This window comes from Hirundo rustica, chromosome 3 (genome assembly GCF_015227805.2).
Source record: "Hirundo rustica isolate bHirRus1 chromosome 3, bHirRus1.pri.v3, whole genome shotgun sequence".
NCBI classification, from domain to species: Eukaryota; Metazoa; Chordata; class Aves; order Passeriformes; family Hirundinidae; genus Hirundo; species Hirundo rustica.
The window spans coordinates 40,846,731-40,861,236 of record NC_053452.1 but is presented as its reverse complement, the minus strand read 5'-3'; the positions used below and the strand labels follow the sequence as shown (position 1 = coordinate 40,861,236).

At 40.3% G+C, this 14,506-nt stretch overlaps 1 protein-coding gene across 3 annotated transcripts in view; it reads left to right on the top strand.

Moving 5' to 3' along the window:
• The window catches only part of RPS6KA2 (ribosomal protein S6 kinase A2), a 292,629-nt gene that overhangs the window by 124,236 nt on the left and 153,887 nt on the right, over nucleotides 1-14,506 (top strand). The window contains exon 1 of one of the 3 annotated variants that reach the window (XM_040059467.2): nucleotides 9,512-9,749. The exons of the other annotated variants lie outside the window; for them this stretch is intronic. Within the exon in view, the coding sequence (XP_039915401.1) occupies nucleotides 9,651-9,749 (99 nt within the window). The 5' untranslated portion in view covers nucleotides 9,512-9,650. Of the gene's footprint in view, nucleotides 1-9,511; nucleotides 9,750-14,506 lie in introns of those variants that run through there. 3 annotated transcript variants of the gene reach the window in all.

Here is a 14,506-nt window from a genome sequence, read left to right as displayed (position 1 = left end):
ACACAGTAATGCTTCAAAATTCAGCCGTGCTGCTAAAAGGATTTCTTTCCATCTATTACCAGTTTCAGTGTTACTACATCACAGGTACAGCCCCTTGAAAATCCCTCTATAATTTGTTCTGTCTCATATTTCTTCTTGCATGTTTTTGGATCTTCTGAAGCCCAGAGACATACCATAAAATAGTCCCTAAAAATCAAGTATCAGGAAGTAATCTTCTTTTCCTCTTTTCAAGCTCAAGTTTTGCTTTTTAATTTTTTTTTTTCAACTTTCTTGAGTTAAGATGAGTGAGTCATGCATTTGAAGAGAAAATCTGGGGAATAGGAAGTAAGAAGAGATGAAGAGAGAACTCTAGAGTGAAGAAAGGGGCAAAATATGTAAATATTAAAAACATAGTCAAATCACAGTGGGAAAAAATTAAGTACTTTTCAGTCCCCAAGACATACAATAGTAAGGCTCTGCTGTGTCTTTTTGAAGTGCTCCTTCATGTCCTTGCTTGCAGTTTCTAAGCAGCCCAGCTAGACCAAGATGCCCTTGAAAGCTTTTAGGAAGCTGTAAAAATTCTCTTTTGTCTGTGATGATGGGAGGGAGTGCCATGTTTCAAGTCTGTGTAGTAGCTGCATTATTTGCTCCTCTTGTCTGACATAGATATCTATTTTCTCCTTTGGGATTTGAAGCAAAAGAACAGTCTCAATCTCCTAATTGGTAGAGCTCTGCCCCATATCACTCTGCATGGTAAGATTTCATATGTTTCAGGTGTTAAAGGAAGCATCAGAATATGGAATCAGATCCCAGTAGTCTATCAGGGCAAAGGTGTCACATTCCAGTGAATGTATCTCATATGAATCACACTCTCCACTGCCAACTTTATGAATTTGAGATGACTGCTTTGTGAAATTAGTTTAAGTTTCAAAGGTAAGTGGTTCTTACAGGATTTTTGATTGGTTAAAAAAAAACACTGGAGTCAAACATCAGCATTGCTAGTGAAGTAACAAATTTAATATTTTTGTTGTACATTAAAAGATGTTTCATTTTGTTTGAAGAATGTCACTGCATTTAGGTATACAATATCACTTGGGAAGCATTTTATAACATTTTGGCCACAACTGTACATCTTCCCTGTATATTGAAGCATATAATGAAGTATTTGAACCTTTATTAAATAGCATGGCTTACTTTATGACAGAATTAGTTACACACTACAATCTCTAGTTGGTGAAAAACAGACAAAACTGCCAGTTTTCTGTTATGCATATGGGAAGTTAAATTCTTGTTTTGTTTGCGTTATACATAGCGTTACTTATCTCTCTGTATATCTCACGTTAAGGTTATTTCAGGATTTGAAAATATTTATGGCATTCACAGAAAGATGTCAAAGAATTAAATTGACTTAATATAATGAGTTGCCTTTTTTTTTTTCTTTTTTTTTTTTTCCATTAGGTTAATCAAGAATTTGGGTGTTGAATATTCTACAAGTGCTCTCTATAACTAATTTCGCACACTTGTTAGATGAGTAGGAAAGCATATAAAAGATGTTGGAATTCTTTGCAGATATATTTTTTGATGCATCAGCCAGGCAGGCTCAGTTATGCAGGAAGAAGCTCATGCACTTCCCGCTGCCTGCTGACTTAGGTGAGAGAAGTGACACTACAGTCAAGAGAAGGTGATACTTTGGGTATCTGAAATTAAATAAGGAAAAAGTCATCTAACATACTAAATACGTCCCAATAATAGCGCAGGCTTGTGACAACAATCAGTCCTAAAGCAAGGCATTTTATGGTTTGTCTTTCTTGCCTTTACTTGTCAGTGGTAAAATAGGACCTTGGACTATATTGTTCTGGATAAATTAAGAAATCATTATGTGTCTTGGTGAATATCAAACGCAACCTAACGAACTTTTGAAGGTTAAAATGATGGGGGTTTTTTTTCCTATTTCACACTTCCTGTGTTGCTGTATTAGACATATTAGACACAGAATTTAAACTTTTTTTTTTTTTTTTTTCCCTTCTCTGACTGTTTCTTCAGCTTCTATTTCAAAAATAGGCAGGGATAGATGTAATGTAGTCTAGAGTTAAATACTGTCACTACATTAATTTAAAGCAGTCCTTCAAAATTTGTCTAAAAAGCCATACAAGTCCAACAATGAAGAAAATTAAGATTTCAAGAGTGATTAATGATTTTTTTATTTATAAATCTCACTTTTGTTGTGTCTGATATGGGGTAGGTGTTCATACAACCTTAAGCCCAAGTTTTTCAGTGTGTTAGGTATGTAATATATTTTGAAAATATTCCATGTGTCATTTGTCCTGCTAGATGAAATGCCTACCAAGGTAAATTTGCGTGTCACCCTGGTTTATTCTTTGGCATTACTCACGGTTAATCTGTTTCTGTAAATAAATCTAGCAAATATGTGACAACCTTCAACTAAAATTTCAGCTGTGAAACACGTAATATCAATCATTGTGTTTTCTCGGAAAGAGCTGTCATGCAGTGGCAGAACACTCCAGCCCCATTCTACAGAAGGAGATTTGAATGAGTGGTTTTTCTCTGCATTTCAGTGCAGGTTCAAACATTTTAGGGCCCTGAATTTACATAGCCACTTGTCAGAGTGCACTCTGTCTCTATTTTCTGGCTGAAAATACCAGGAGGTATTTTCTGCACTGGGGACAGGAGATGCCATTTGGGAAGAATAAGAGGAAAATGGTGCAATCTGTACACTCATTCTCATAGAGGATCCAGGACGTGGCTGGATTTTGTACAAGCCCTGGAGCTAGGCATAGCTAGAGAGTTCAAGGTTCTTTGAGGTCATACAAATAGTTTTAGATATAAAAGAAGGATATAAATTCAGGTCACTCACTTCCGCTAAATATGATGCTTTTCTATACCTCGTTAACTTTTGTACCTCATGTGTGTGGTTTTATGAAATAATTAAAAGGAAAAAAAAAATACCTAAAATTGGTACTTTTTAGAATAAAATTTACAAGTCCCATTATGCACTTTCGTGTTTCTCAGTGTTTCAATGGCAAACAGTGATATAGTTTTTTTGCTCACTGCAGTGTCAGCTGGCTCTGTCAATGATTATCAGAAGTAGAAATGGGTGCTCCAGTAAATGTTCCATGCACTATTTCCCCTGTTAGGTGTAGGATATCTTTAGAGCCTACTAAGGGAAAATTGCTTATTAGCAGATTTTTAACAAATGCCTCTCCTTTTAATACTGTTCATGGCTAGCCTGAATAAACAGTAAACATATGCTGTGCATAATGAAATTCTTCTATCCAATTTTCTATTGTATAATGTTCGCTCAAAGTGATATTCATGAATATTCATGTGATAAGACCGTTCAAACTTCTGTTACTAAGTAGCATCCTTCCTTCCAGAAAGCTTCCAGTCCTTTATAGGAGAACAGAATGACTTTCTGATTGTCCAAAGGAAAGAAAGCAGAATTGTATCTTCAGCAATCTCCTTCATGTTGGAGTAGAAGCTTATGCAAAGGAAATTGGATTTTTGAGTTCTTTGTCTCATATTTCTATCTAAGCCACCAAAATCCAGTAAAACCGGTATATAGTATCAGCCAAGAAAGTAAAATGCTCAGTGACACTGCTAAAAAGCAAAAAAAGAAAAGTGGGGCTGATAATCTTCCATGCAGATTGCTAGACATGGTAGTCTCCATCCTGAAAGTACTCCACAGCTGACTGACGTGTGTGTGGCCAGTGGAGCTGTTGCACGTTCCCGTGAGTCTGTGAGAAGCAAAGCACATATGGGAGCAGTCAATACAGCAGCTGTGACACTTGCCAATCTGATGTGCCAGCTCTAACACAAGATGTTTCTGTGAGAGTTAAAATGTCTATCATCTGGTGAAAACTCAATCAAATATTGTTTTCTTATTACTGGAACTATTATTTCTGCAGCACTCTTGGGTCTCCCTGCACAAATAAGAACAAGCCACACGTCCTCATAGTGCAGCTCACTTGGTAGTCTGAAAGTAGCACTATAATCATGTAACTGCTAGGTGCTTGGGAGGAATTGAGGAAGATTTTTAGGCAACTGAACCAAGGAGACCTCAATGCTATGAAGCTGTGTCAGGGGAGATTTCGCTTGTATATTAGGAAAAGGTTTGTCACCCAGAGGGTGGTTGGGCACTGGAACAGCCTCCTCAAGGGAGGGGTCACAGCACCAAACCTGACAGAGTACGAGAAGCATTTGGGCAGTGCTCTCAGACATGTGATGGAATTCTTGGGGCTGTCATATGCAGGGCCAGGAGTTGGGCTGAATAATCTTTGTGAATCCTTTCCAGCTCAGGATATGATTGTTCTGCTCCAGCATGGCACTGAGATGGTTCACCCTCTTAATGCCACTGTGCAATTTTTTTTTCGAACTTACTGTTTTTGTAGTCTATTAAAAACTCTTGAGGACTTTCATCTCCATCTAAGCTACTTGCATCTCTGCAAAATAAAGAGTTCAAATCTATTATGAGCTTATTTTGATGCCCATTTTAGCAATGTTTAAAGGTGTTGAATGGAATCCACTAAGTGGAATGTCACCATATCAAGCAAAACAAGTCTTTTTAAAGCCACTCTCCTGTGGTTGATGCACTTCTATTTATACTAGTTACTCTTCATATAATTGGCAGTGTGTTAGATGATGCTTTTAGCAACAGGGGAATTACATAGACGTGGGTATGAGAGATACTCTGCTTTTGTCTTGAGGTTACAAGTGCAAGATCAAACAGGAGTTGTAGGGCTGTTATGTTTCTCTTGGGATTAGAGAAGACTGTGTCCAAGGAGCCTGTCTCCTGCCAGTTCATCAGACCCAGTTAGACAAGATGTGTGACTTCGCTTTCTCATTCCTTCTGACCAGTGCTTTTAATTTGCAAGATGTCTGAAGGAGCCTGCACCTCCACTGGAATAAAACATATCCAGAAAGGAATCAAAATTACTGAAGTTTGTGATACACAGCCAGTAGGTGGGAGAAAGGGGAAAAAGCACTTTCTTTCCTGCCTATTCCCTTGTATCCCCTTTCAGCCAACATGGTTGATCGCTTGTCAATGCTGGTGAAAGATGGCAAGTCAGTGCCTGTATTCTGCAGTGCTGGCAGGGTAGTGTGCCTTTTTGAGAGAGAAAACTCCAGTGAAGTAAGTGTGTGCTAAATAGGACAAGGTACTTAACTATGTACAGCAGCTGGAAAGGCTGAGACCCACATTGGTGTAATGAGAGCAAAGCCCAAGCACTTCTTTGGGCAAAGCCCATCATATATTATTGAAAGAAACATCAATAAGAAAAATAGCCACCTTACGTATTCATTGAGGCAACAAAAGCCATATGGCAATTTGTCCAGCATTCAAGATGAGGAAACAGCAGTCACTGAAAGAGTCGTATACAATCTAACCACCGGGGGGAAAGTGTTGTTCCTTATTCAGCTAATTGGTGTCTCTTGGAAACATCTGCTCTTGCTCCTGAGTTTCTTTGATGAGAGCATAAATGCACTGTGTAATTCACCTTTTCTGTAGCATTGTCTCTTGGGCCTCTATTGTGGGAGTCTCATTTTCCTTTTCTCTGCATGTTGTGTTCTGATAATCTTATTTGTTCTATCTGTGTTCTCTCTGCTTCTGTTGTTTTCTTATTTCTCTCTGGATTTTTTTCTGGCTTTCTGATGGATTTACTGAGGAAGGATTGGTAATACTGATTGCATTTTCAAGGAAGATACTATCAGTTCATAGTTTTTACTTTTACAGTGATGGCTAAATTCACTTAAGTAACAGAGTCATTCTGGGTTTGCTCATAAATTGTTGATTCACATAAAAAAATAGGCCTAATTTTGACATAGGGCCTGATGTTCTGTGTAACACTGTAACACAAAATTTCTCATGGTAATTATATCATCCAGTTTGTGGTAGATGTCTTGGACTTGCATGTTCTATCATTTAGAAATTGATGACTCATCTGGCATTGGCTACTGGCATCCTTCTCACTTGGGCGCTGTTCAGGCTGCTCTGCTGCCCCCTGTTCCTCTTCTAAGCCTGGGTCCTTCAGTCTGTTACTGCTCTTGGTATAATCCATCTGTACTTATGAGGAAAGGACTTTTTGCTTTCATTAGATATTAATTAGGAATTCTCCATTTAGCTTTTAAAAATTCAACCCCGGGCTATGTAATAGCTAATTTGGTGATTCCTGTTGAGAGTTTGTCTTGAATCCTGGCTATGAGCTTTTTGGTTTGGGGTTTTTTTAAAGCCTTTTTCCAACTAAATTAAACTTTATTTTGCTATTAAGTTCACTGGGAGGATGGGCAGCCATGATATCGTATTTATTTATTTTATGTTACAGCATATATGATTCTAGTTTTAAAAGCGTATTTCAGAATACAGATGAGATATGAATATTACTGGTTGATGCCAATATGTCATATGCCCCCTCCACCATTTTTGTTATTTATTGTTGCCTTAAGCAGAGATATTTGGAGATTTTTTTCCCTCCATCTAGTTCCTCAGCAGTTAAAATTGCTCAGAGCAGATAAATAATTTAAAGACATGAATTTCTAAGTGCACTTAATATTTCACATTGTAGATTGATCTGACAGTAGTATTTTTATAAATGTTATGCTGAATGTTCCAATTTAATCACATTTATTTTTTGGTTCGCACCTCTTTATTAGAATCACTGTGAAAAGTGGTTATTGTCTGACTTCCGTGAAAGTTTGAGCTAATGTTTTTGATGTCTCTTATTTGTTTTTCTGAAGAAAAGTTAAGCTCAGTGTCTTGAAGCACGCCACATGGAGCTGTAGTAGAATTTGCTTTTCATATATGCATCCCTATGCTTTAATGTTGCATGCACATGTGTTTCGTTTATTTTCTGCATTTTTACTTTTTATGTACACTTTTAATGTAAATTTCACATCTCAGTTGCCTTTGCTTTTTTGCAGAAGTTGGAATGTATTCTGCAATATCACTGCTGCTCAGTAGAGCGAAGGTGATTGGTTGTCCTTCGGTATTTAATCCCTAATCACCTGTCTGAAAGCAGAGTAAGAAAACAAGAAGAGCATGCCTATTTCCATGCCTGTGTCATGTCAGGGATGTAAGAGAGTTACTTCCTATCCTTGGGCATGGTGCTCAGTGCTGTTGTCTAACCTTTAGCATACAAAGGTAGTTTTTGCTCTGACGTGCACAATAAATTGCCAATACATTGTGTAGGATTAAAAAAAAAATGTGGTAAAGAACAAAATTCTGAATGTAATAAGCATACCTGATAATTAGGTGTTAAGTCATGGCCTGTGTAATTTTATTGGAAGTTTATTACAGTGCAGGCACGTTTAATGGCGAATACACGTCCCTGTATGTGAAATCACCACCAATGTAATGAGGAGGAAAGGCTGTGATAAATCTGCCAGTAAATAGTAACAGGGACTCCTATACTTCATTTTATTACAGGCAGCTTTTGTATTCAAATATGGGAAATTATCACCTCCTCTGCATTAATAAAGATGTCCGTGACTAGGGATGTATCCGTGACAGGAAGGGTTCAGGGACCTTACCCTGGACTTGTGTGGTTGCTATTTTAGGCTCAAGTGGCTTACACAGGTGGGAAGTCTGCCAAAAGCCTATGCCAGCACAAAGCCTGGTCCAGCTTGTGGCAGGACACCTCTTTGCCAGGGAAAAGGCAGGACAAAAGTAGCAGCAGCTGCTGTATGGTGTGTCAGGACAGGTGAGCAGGAGGTCAAGTAATCAGCTGAGTGCCTGAGGCCTTTGTGACACTGCAGATTTTACTGCAGCAAGGTTGTCAAGAGACACAAAACTTGACTAGAGAGGCTGCATCAGCAAGTAATTTTGGCGCTGACCACCTAAATTGACTTTTAGCCTATTCGTTGTTTTGCCTGTGCATAGGTGTACCTTTACATACCCGAGGTTTTCTTCTTGGACACCTGCCTCTGCTCCACGAACTTTAGTTGGGGAAGCAAGGGAACTGTAATGGCAAAGGGCTCCTAGGCTTGACATGGCTTGGCACTGGGGCAGCACAGTGAAAGCAACCCCCAAAGTTATTTTTGTTGCAAACTAAGAGAATTAGAGAAGGAATCCAAAGGTGTGCTGTGAAGGGATAAGGAAAAAGCAGACTGTCCAGACTGTCACTGTGGAACAGTTACCTTAGGCTGGGGTAGCACCAGGGTCCAGGCATAGCAGAGTCAGGCTCTGTGAGATTATGGAGCCCAGCACTAATGGCAGCCTCTCCAATCTAACCTCCTTTTAAATGAAACCATACATGCCTTTTTTTCTTTTCTTCCTTGTTAATACTTCTCTGGATGTGAGGCCATGTGAGACCATAGACCGTGGCAGGCTTTAGGCAGAAGAATGGGACAGAGAACCTGAGAAAAAAGCAGATACTGACAGGCATTGCTCTCCAAGGTAGTTCACAGCAGAGCCCAGATATGCAAGCAGAACAAAATGCACCTCTCTTTTAGAGCAGATGGACTTGAGAGGTAGTGTCATTTAATCTTCAGCTCTTCTCAGGCTGTAGTGATGTCCGCTCTCCCTGGGCTTATTTATCTCAGTCATTAATAAGTCATCAGAGTAATTCCCTTTTCATGTGAGGTTATGGGAGAAAGGTATGTCTGGGTGCTCCTTAGTAGTCAGAAACGGAAGGCTGCCATGGAAAAGGAGCCTGAACTGTGTGCAATAGGCAGGGAAAGCCCTTAGGAACACACTGAGATCCATCAGTTTTTGAAGAAAAGCTGAAAAATGTGATTTTGTTGCAGGGAGGTGGGGGTGCGGCTGTAAGTCTGCATGCTTGCCATGCAGCTCAAAATTACAGCCCGTAAATAGATGTACATACTTAACCTCCTAGATGGGCTGTAGCTCCCTGCCGAAGTACAATAAGAATAGTAATACTTAACCATTTAGATTGTGCTTTCTATTTTCAGAGCTGTGCCAGTGTTAGGTATTTCAACGTAAAGCAGGTGGGTGATTGTGAATAGGACGGTGAGCTTTTCGGTTTCGGGGGGTGGGGCGAGGACAGCGTTTTTTCGCATACTCCCCGGAAAAAAAAGGAGATTCAAACCCTTCTATTCTGGCAGTGGGGGCACGACATCTTTCAGCTTTCTTCCAGGAGCGACTCTCACAGGGGAGATGATTTCTTCTCGGATCTGACCACCACAGCCCTCAGTAATTATAGCAGCGTCTGAATTCTGAGCTAAAAACAGAAGTGCAGCATGTGCCTATTCCCCATGTGATTCAGAAAGCAGGAAATTGAAAGAGCCTGACTGAGAGGAGAGGGAGCGCAGAGCAATAGACACATCCAATATTTGTCTGAAACCTGCTACGCCTGGGACGCAGGAGCTGTCATCCGCCGGCGCTGATTCTGCGTGCAGCCCGAGCGGAGCCTGATTGGGCGCAGTGGGGCCGAGGGCCGGCGGCAGGGGCGGCGGGGACCGAGTTGGGCTCGGCGCACGGAAATGTGAGCGGCGCGGAGCCTTCGTGCTCCGAGCAGCCCCCGGCCGGCCCCGACAGGCACCTCCGGCGGGTCCGGCCGTGCCCGGCTCCATGAGCAAAGCCGGGCGGCCCGGAGGATCTCCCGCCCGTGGATATAAAGAGGGGGCAAGCGGGATGCGCTAGCTTTCCCCGCCGGCGCCCGCGGCTCCTCCGTGCTCCGCGCCGCAGCTGGGACGGGGCGATGGACATGAACATGAAGAAGTTCACAGTGCGTCGCTTCTTCTCGGTTTATCTCCGCAAGAAGTCTCGGTCAAAGAGCTCGAGCCTGAGCAGATTTGAGGTAAAATTCGCCGTAACTTTGTTAAATGTAGCGAATGCTGTTAGGTGCGGGTAGCAGAGGTACTAGAGGATGCCTGCATTTACTGATGTGATAAGTAGTTAAAGGTGCTCTTCCCCTGGAGGTGGTGATATTCGCACCTAATGTTCTTTGTTTCAGTGTAATTCAGTGCTTTTTCTCGGTAGTATTCAATGCGTTGCATAATATATTTAGTGTGTTGCCAAGAGTCCTTTTATCAGCCTCGAAGGGGAGGAGGGAGCTGGTTCAGGACATCATGAAGTTGTAGGAAATAATTACAGATCCACTTAAATTAGCACAAATGACACCACAGTTCGAAATAGCCTCATATTTTAGTCTTCCCCTGCACGCATACCGTTCTTTCTTAGTACTAGGTTTCCAAATAATTAAGCAATTGGCTAGTGCCTTTCATACGTATGTGGTACGTTAGGGATTCTCTTGATTATTTCTCCATAGGTTCTCCTATTTGCACATATATTTTGCATTTATCTTCTCTCCCATGCATCTCTCCTGGTATTTTGTCATTTACTTTGTTTTAGGAGGAGTTGTTCTTCAGGAGCTGGGGGCACAATGTCAAATTAAACCTTTGATGATTTAGCGGTGTGAGGAGCTGAAGGCAGTTCAAGTAGGAGGTATTAGCAAATTGGAATGTGTGAATGGGTTAGAACCCGGATTTCTGCCTGCCTTCCTCAAACCATTGTTCTTCAGCCCTGTATTTGGAGCTGTGAATAGTCGGCAGGATGTGAGATCAATTGAATAGATGTCAGTTATATTTATGTTGGTCACTTTATCATTGCAGATGATCTGCAACCTCTGCATTAAAATAGAGGTAGATGGAGTCTGATTCCCTTCTGTCTCAAATTTATCTTGTGCTGGTGTACTTCAATTGACCTCTGAGGAGTTACTCTGATTTGCACTGGTACTCCCAGGAGGAGGATTAGTCTCGTGCTGTGTGAATACATTTTGAAATGTTATTCCCTTAGTGTCCTATTTAAAGCACCAGGTAATTGTTTGAACATGAAGTTCTTCATGTGTCATTGCTTAAACAGGACACGCTGAAAAGCTAAGTTTTTGACCTGTGTGTTTTGTTGGGTTTTATTTTCTTTCCTAACTATTTAAAATCAACTTTCTTGAAAAATGATCATGTAGATTTATATTTTCATCATCATGTAGATATACTGTGCATTTAAAACAAACTAGTGACTCTCTCCTTGGAACTGTCACATCCCAGTAGGACTGAGGGGAGACACGGGGATACCTTTCCATTCCCAAATGTGTAGAATCACAGAGTTTAGGCTCAAATAAGTGTTCCTTGTAACACATTTTAAATTTTCTAAGCTCATGCTACAACAGACCCCACAGGAAGTAGACCTGGAGTCACATGGAGGAGTTCTGAAACTCGGGAGTGTCTTCACAGGCCACCAGTGTCAGGATGGGATGTTAGGAGGGGAATTGATTTGGAGAGAGCAGAGCCCCTCCAGACCTCATAACTATTAATTTGACAGTGCTATAGTTCAGGAGAAACAGATTCCACCATACTGATTATATGATTTAGGGGATAATCTGGTGTGAATGATCAGTTTGGCTCAGCATAAGAAAGAAAAAGTCTTTGCAATCCCTTCGACCACCAGTGTTGGATTTACTGGACTTTCTCAATAATTATTGAAATAGTTTTTCTCTTATGTGAGTTGTATTGTAATGATTTTTTTTTTTTTCTGATTTTAAATGATTTGCTTCAAGAAGCAAGCTGATAGATACCCTGTCACACACGTAGCTTCAGAGCATTTCATCCATTTCCTCTTTTCTTCCCAGGCTTGTCAGTAATGACCAGCTTGATGCAAAGTGACTCAGTATTACAGTGGAGTGGAGAACAGGGGCTATTCCAGCTATGAAGAAAAAATTGTTCATAAAATCTGTTCTGCTGTTTAAGTGTGAAAATCATCAGAGATGTTTCTTCTTTGGGCGGGGGGCGATGACCAAACATGAACATCAAGTCTCCTCTGTGGTTTTCATCCCTGAGTACTTCTGTGTATGAATTTGTAACTGCAGGCTAACAAGTGCTTATCAGACAAACAGAGTGTGAGGAAGCCTACTGTTAGATGGTTTTTTAGAAGTGAGAATATTCTTCATCCTGGTAGGTAGACGTTTTTTAGGATGCAGTAAAAAGGTACGGGTTGTTACATCATGGAGTGAGTAAAAGTAAAATATCGGAAAGAAATTCGGAAAAAACACATGGGGCATTGCTTTGCTTAGGGTGCATTAGCTAATGTACCTGGCATAAATTGTGTTGCACAATGTCATTTGAAATTGGGAAGGGAACTGTTTTTACTAGGTTGTGTGGGATTTTTGTTAAGTTGTTCTTTTGGCAAGTTGGGAATGAAGGTTGAAGCTTTTAAGATAGATACTCCTAGGCTCAAGCATTTCATATATTTAAAATACCACTATTCGAATAGATTCAAAAATAATACAATATTAGTTATTAATATTATGATTAATTACTTTTTCTACTGTGGTATCTTATACTTGAAATTCACTTGCAAAGAGAGTCATTGCTTACAGGGCCAGGATACAGCTGCAGAAAAGGACTTAGCAAATCCAAATCACAGCTTGTAACCTTTACTTGATTGTTTCAGATGCCAATGTCATTGGTATACCTGAAACAAGATCATCACCTTGTGTAAATAGCTGGGTTTCACACTTTGTCCTGCTGAAAGAGGCAGAGTGCACTCTGGTAAATGAGATGGTATTAGGGTTTCATTTCATCTTGCCTAAAATGCATGCCCTTTTTATTATTCTGGAAAAACTTGGCTGAAATTTGAATTTATTTGGCTACAGTTTGGGAATTTCAGTTTATATTATTTTTCAGTATGGCCTGCATTGCCCTTAATTTGAAAGGTATCTAGTGATGTAATTTTATTGACTGTGCAGAGCCAAGTTTTGCCCTTCTGCATGCACAGAGTTCTGATTGAAGTCAGCTGAAAATCCAGCAAAGTCAATGGGAACTGCATGTGTGCATCTGAGAAAGGGCTTTGTTTATGGTTCTTGCTGAGTGTGGATGAACATGAATGTGAAACCATCAGGATAAAGTACACACAGTGAGGATCTGCTAAAGACTTTGAGACCCAGTGGAATGCATCTTATGGCAGTGAGCATATCCCTTGATTTATAAATCAGAATTTAAATATGTCATTGGAATAAGCTAGGAAATGCCTAAGCATATAAAGAAAGGGATAGTATTTATTCTGATGACACAGGAGCGGGTTTTTTTGGTTGTTGTGGGTTTTTTTGTTTGTTTTATTTTGTTTTTTGTTTGTTGTTGTTGTTTTCTTTTGAGAAAACAACCAATTAAAACATTGCTTTTTATTCTTTTTGGAGATGTTTCTGACTTTTGTATTCTTGATTTATTTTTAATTCATTATTCTTTCACTTTAATTCTTCAAATTCATTTTTAGTCTTACTGGTAATGATGAATTCAAATCATGTTTAACCTATGTATGGGGCTTAGAGCCTAGCAGAGTTCTTGGAAATGAATTCAGAATTAATTTGGAGCCTGGTGTGCCTCAGCATGGCCAGTTTGAGAGGCAGGCTCTCCTGTGGATGATTCGAGTGTGGGTCCTCCCTTGGTTCCAGCACTGGCACGTAGGAAATGGGAGTGAGCCTATGCAGGCTTGTAAGTTATAGTGCAGAAGGACTGGCACTGGCTTTGTAATACTCCGTTATGAAAGATTTTTGGTTCTAATCTCAGTCTCTGATTCTGATTTCCTACAAGGTCAAGTTACAGCAGCCATAGGAAAGAGCCCAGAAAACGCTGAGCTAGACTGCTCCTTTTCCACAGTGGGCTGGAGCAACAGCACTTCGCTTGCAAACGCTTGTGAATTCTTCTGCACTTGTAAAAAGAGCACTTCTGTTCCTTATCAGCAGTATGTCCTTTATTCTGTCTTTTTTAATTATTATTTTTATAGTTACTCACTTGGTAAAGGAATAAAGCCTTTCTGTCAAATGTTAGCCAGAATAAAGGAAAGTTAAAGAAAGGAGATGGGGATTATCAACCCAAGAACATCTCTGCAAGGTGTAAGTTCTGAGGCAGCTTTGGTTTTTTTCCCCCCCGTGGTAATGATTGTCTTTGTGATGTGTGTTCTTGTTACAGCAGAAGGTACCAGCATTGTAGTGTCTAACTTCCCCCAGCTGCAGGCAAGACTTTGATGAGGAAATGCTGCAGTTCTTGCACTCTTGCACAGCTTGCTGGGAGGAGGGAGGCAGGGAGGGGAGAGAGAGCAAGAGCAGGAGGAGAGTGTAGTTCCTCGGATAGGTCACTTGAGGAGCCCGGAAATCCATTTTTCAGGCTCATTTTGACAACTTGCTGTGTCATTACAGATGGTTCAGACCTTTGTGCTTTGCATTTCTCATTTGAAAAAAGGAAGGTTATGATAAATATTCACGTCCTTTGATACTATTCTACCTATTTATGTTGGCTTTGGGGGCAGTACTCACAATGTGTACACTTTCACGATAAAGGAATTGCTCCCAATTCCCCAACTGCTTCTGACTTTATCCCAAATAAAGTCTCTTGTGCCTCAGGCTTGATATGTGCTCCTTCCAACAAGCCTCAAATTAACTGCTAAGGTACAGAAAGGGAAAAGTAAGCAGGCAGATGTAAGGGTAGCTTTTACACAGGAAAATCACAGAAAATTGGGACTGGAAGACATCTAAAAACTCTTAATCTGGACTCCTTCCTTAGGCAG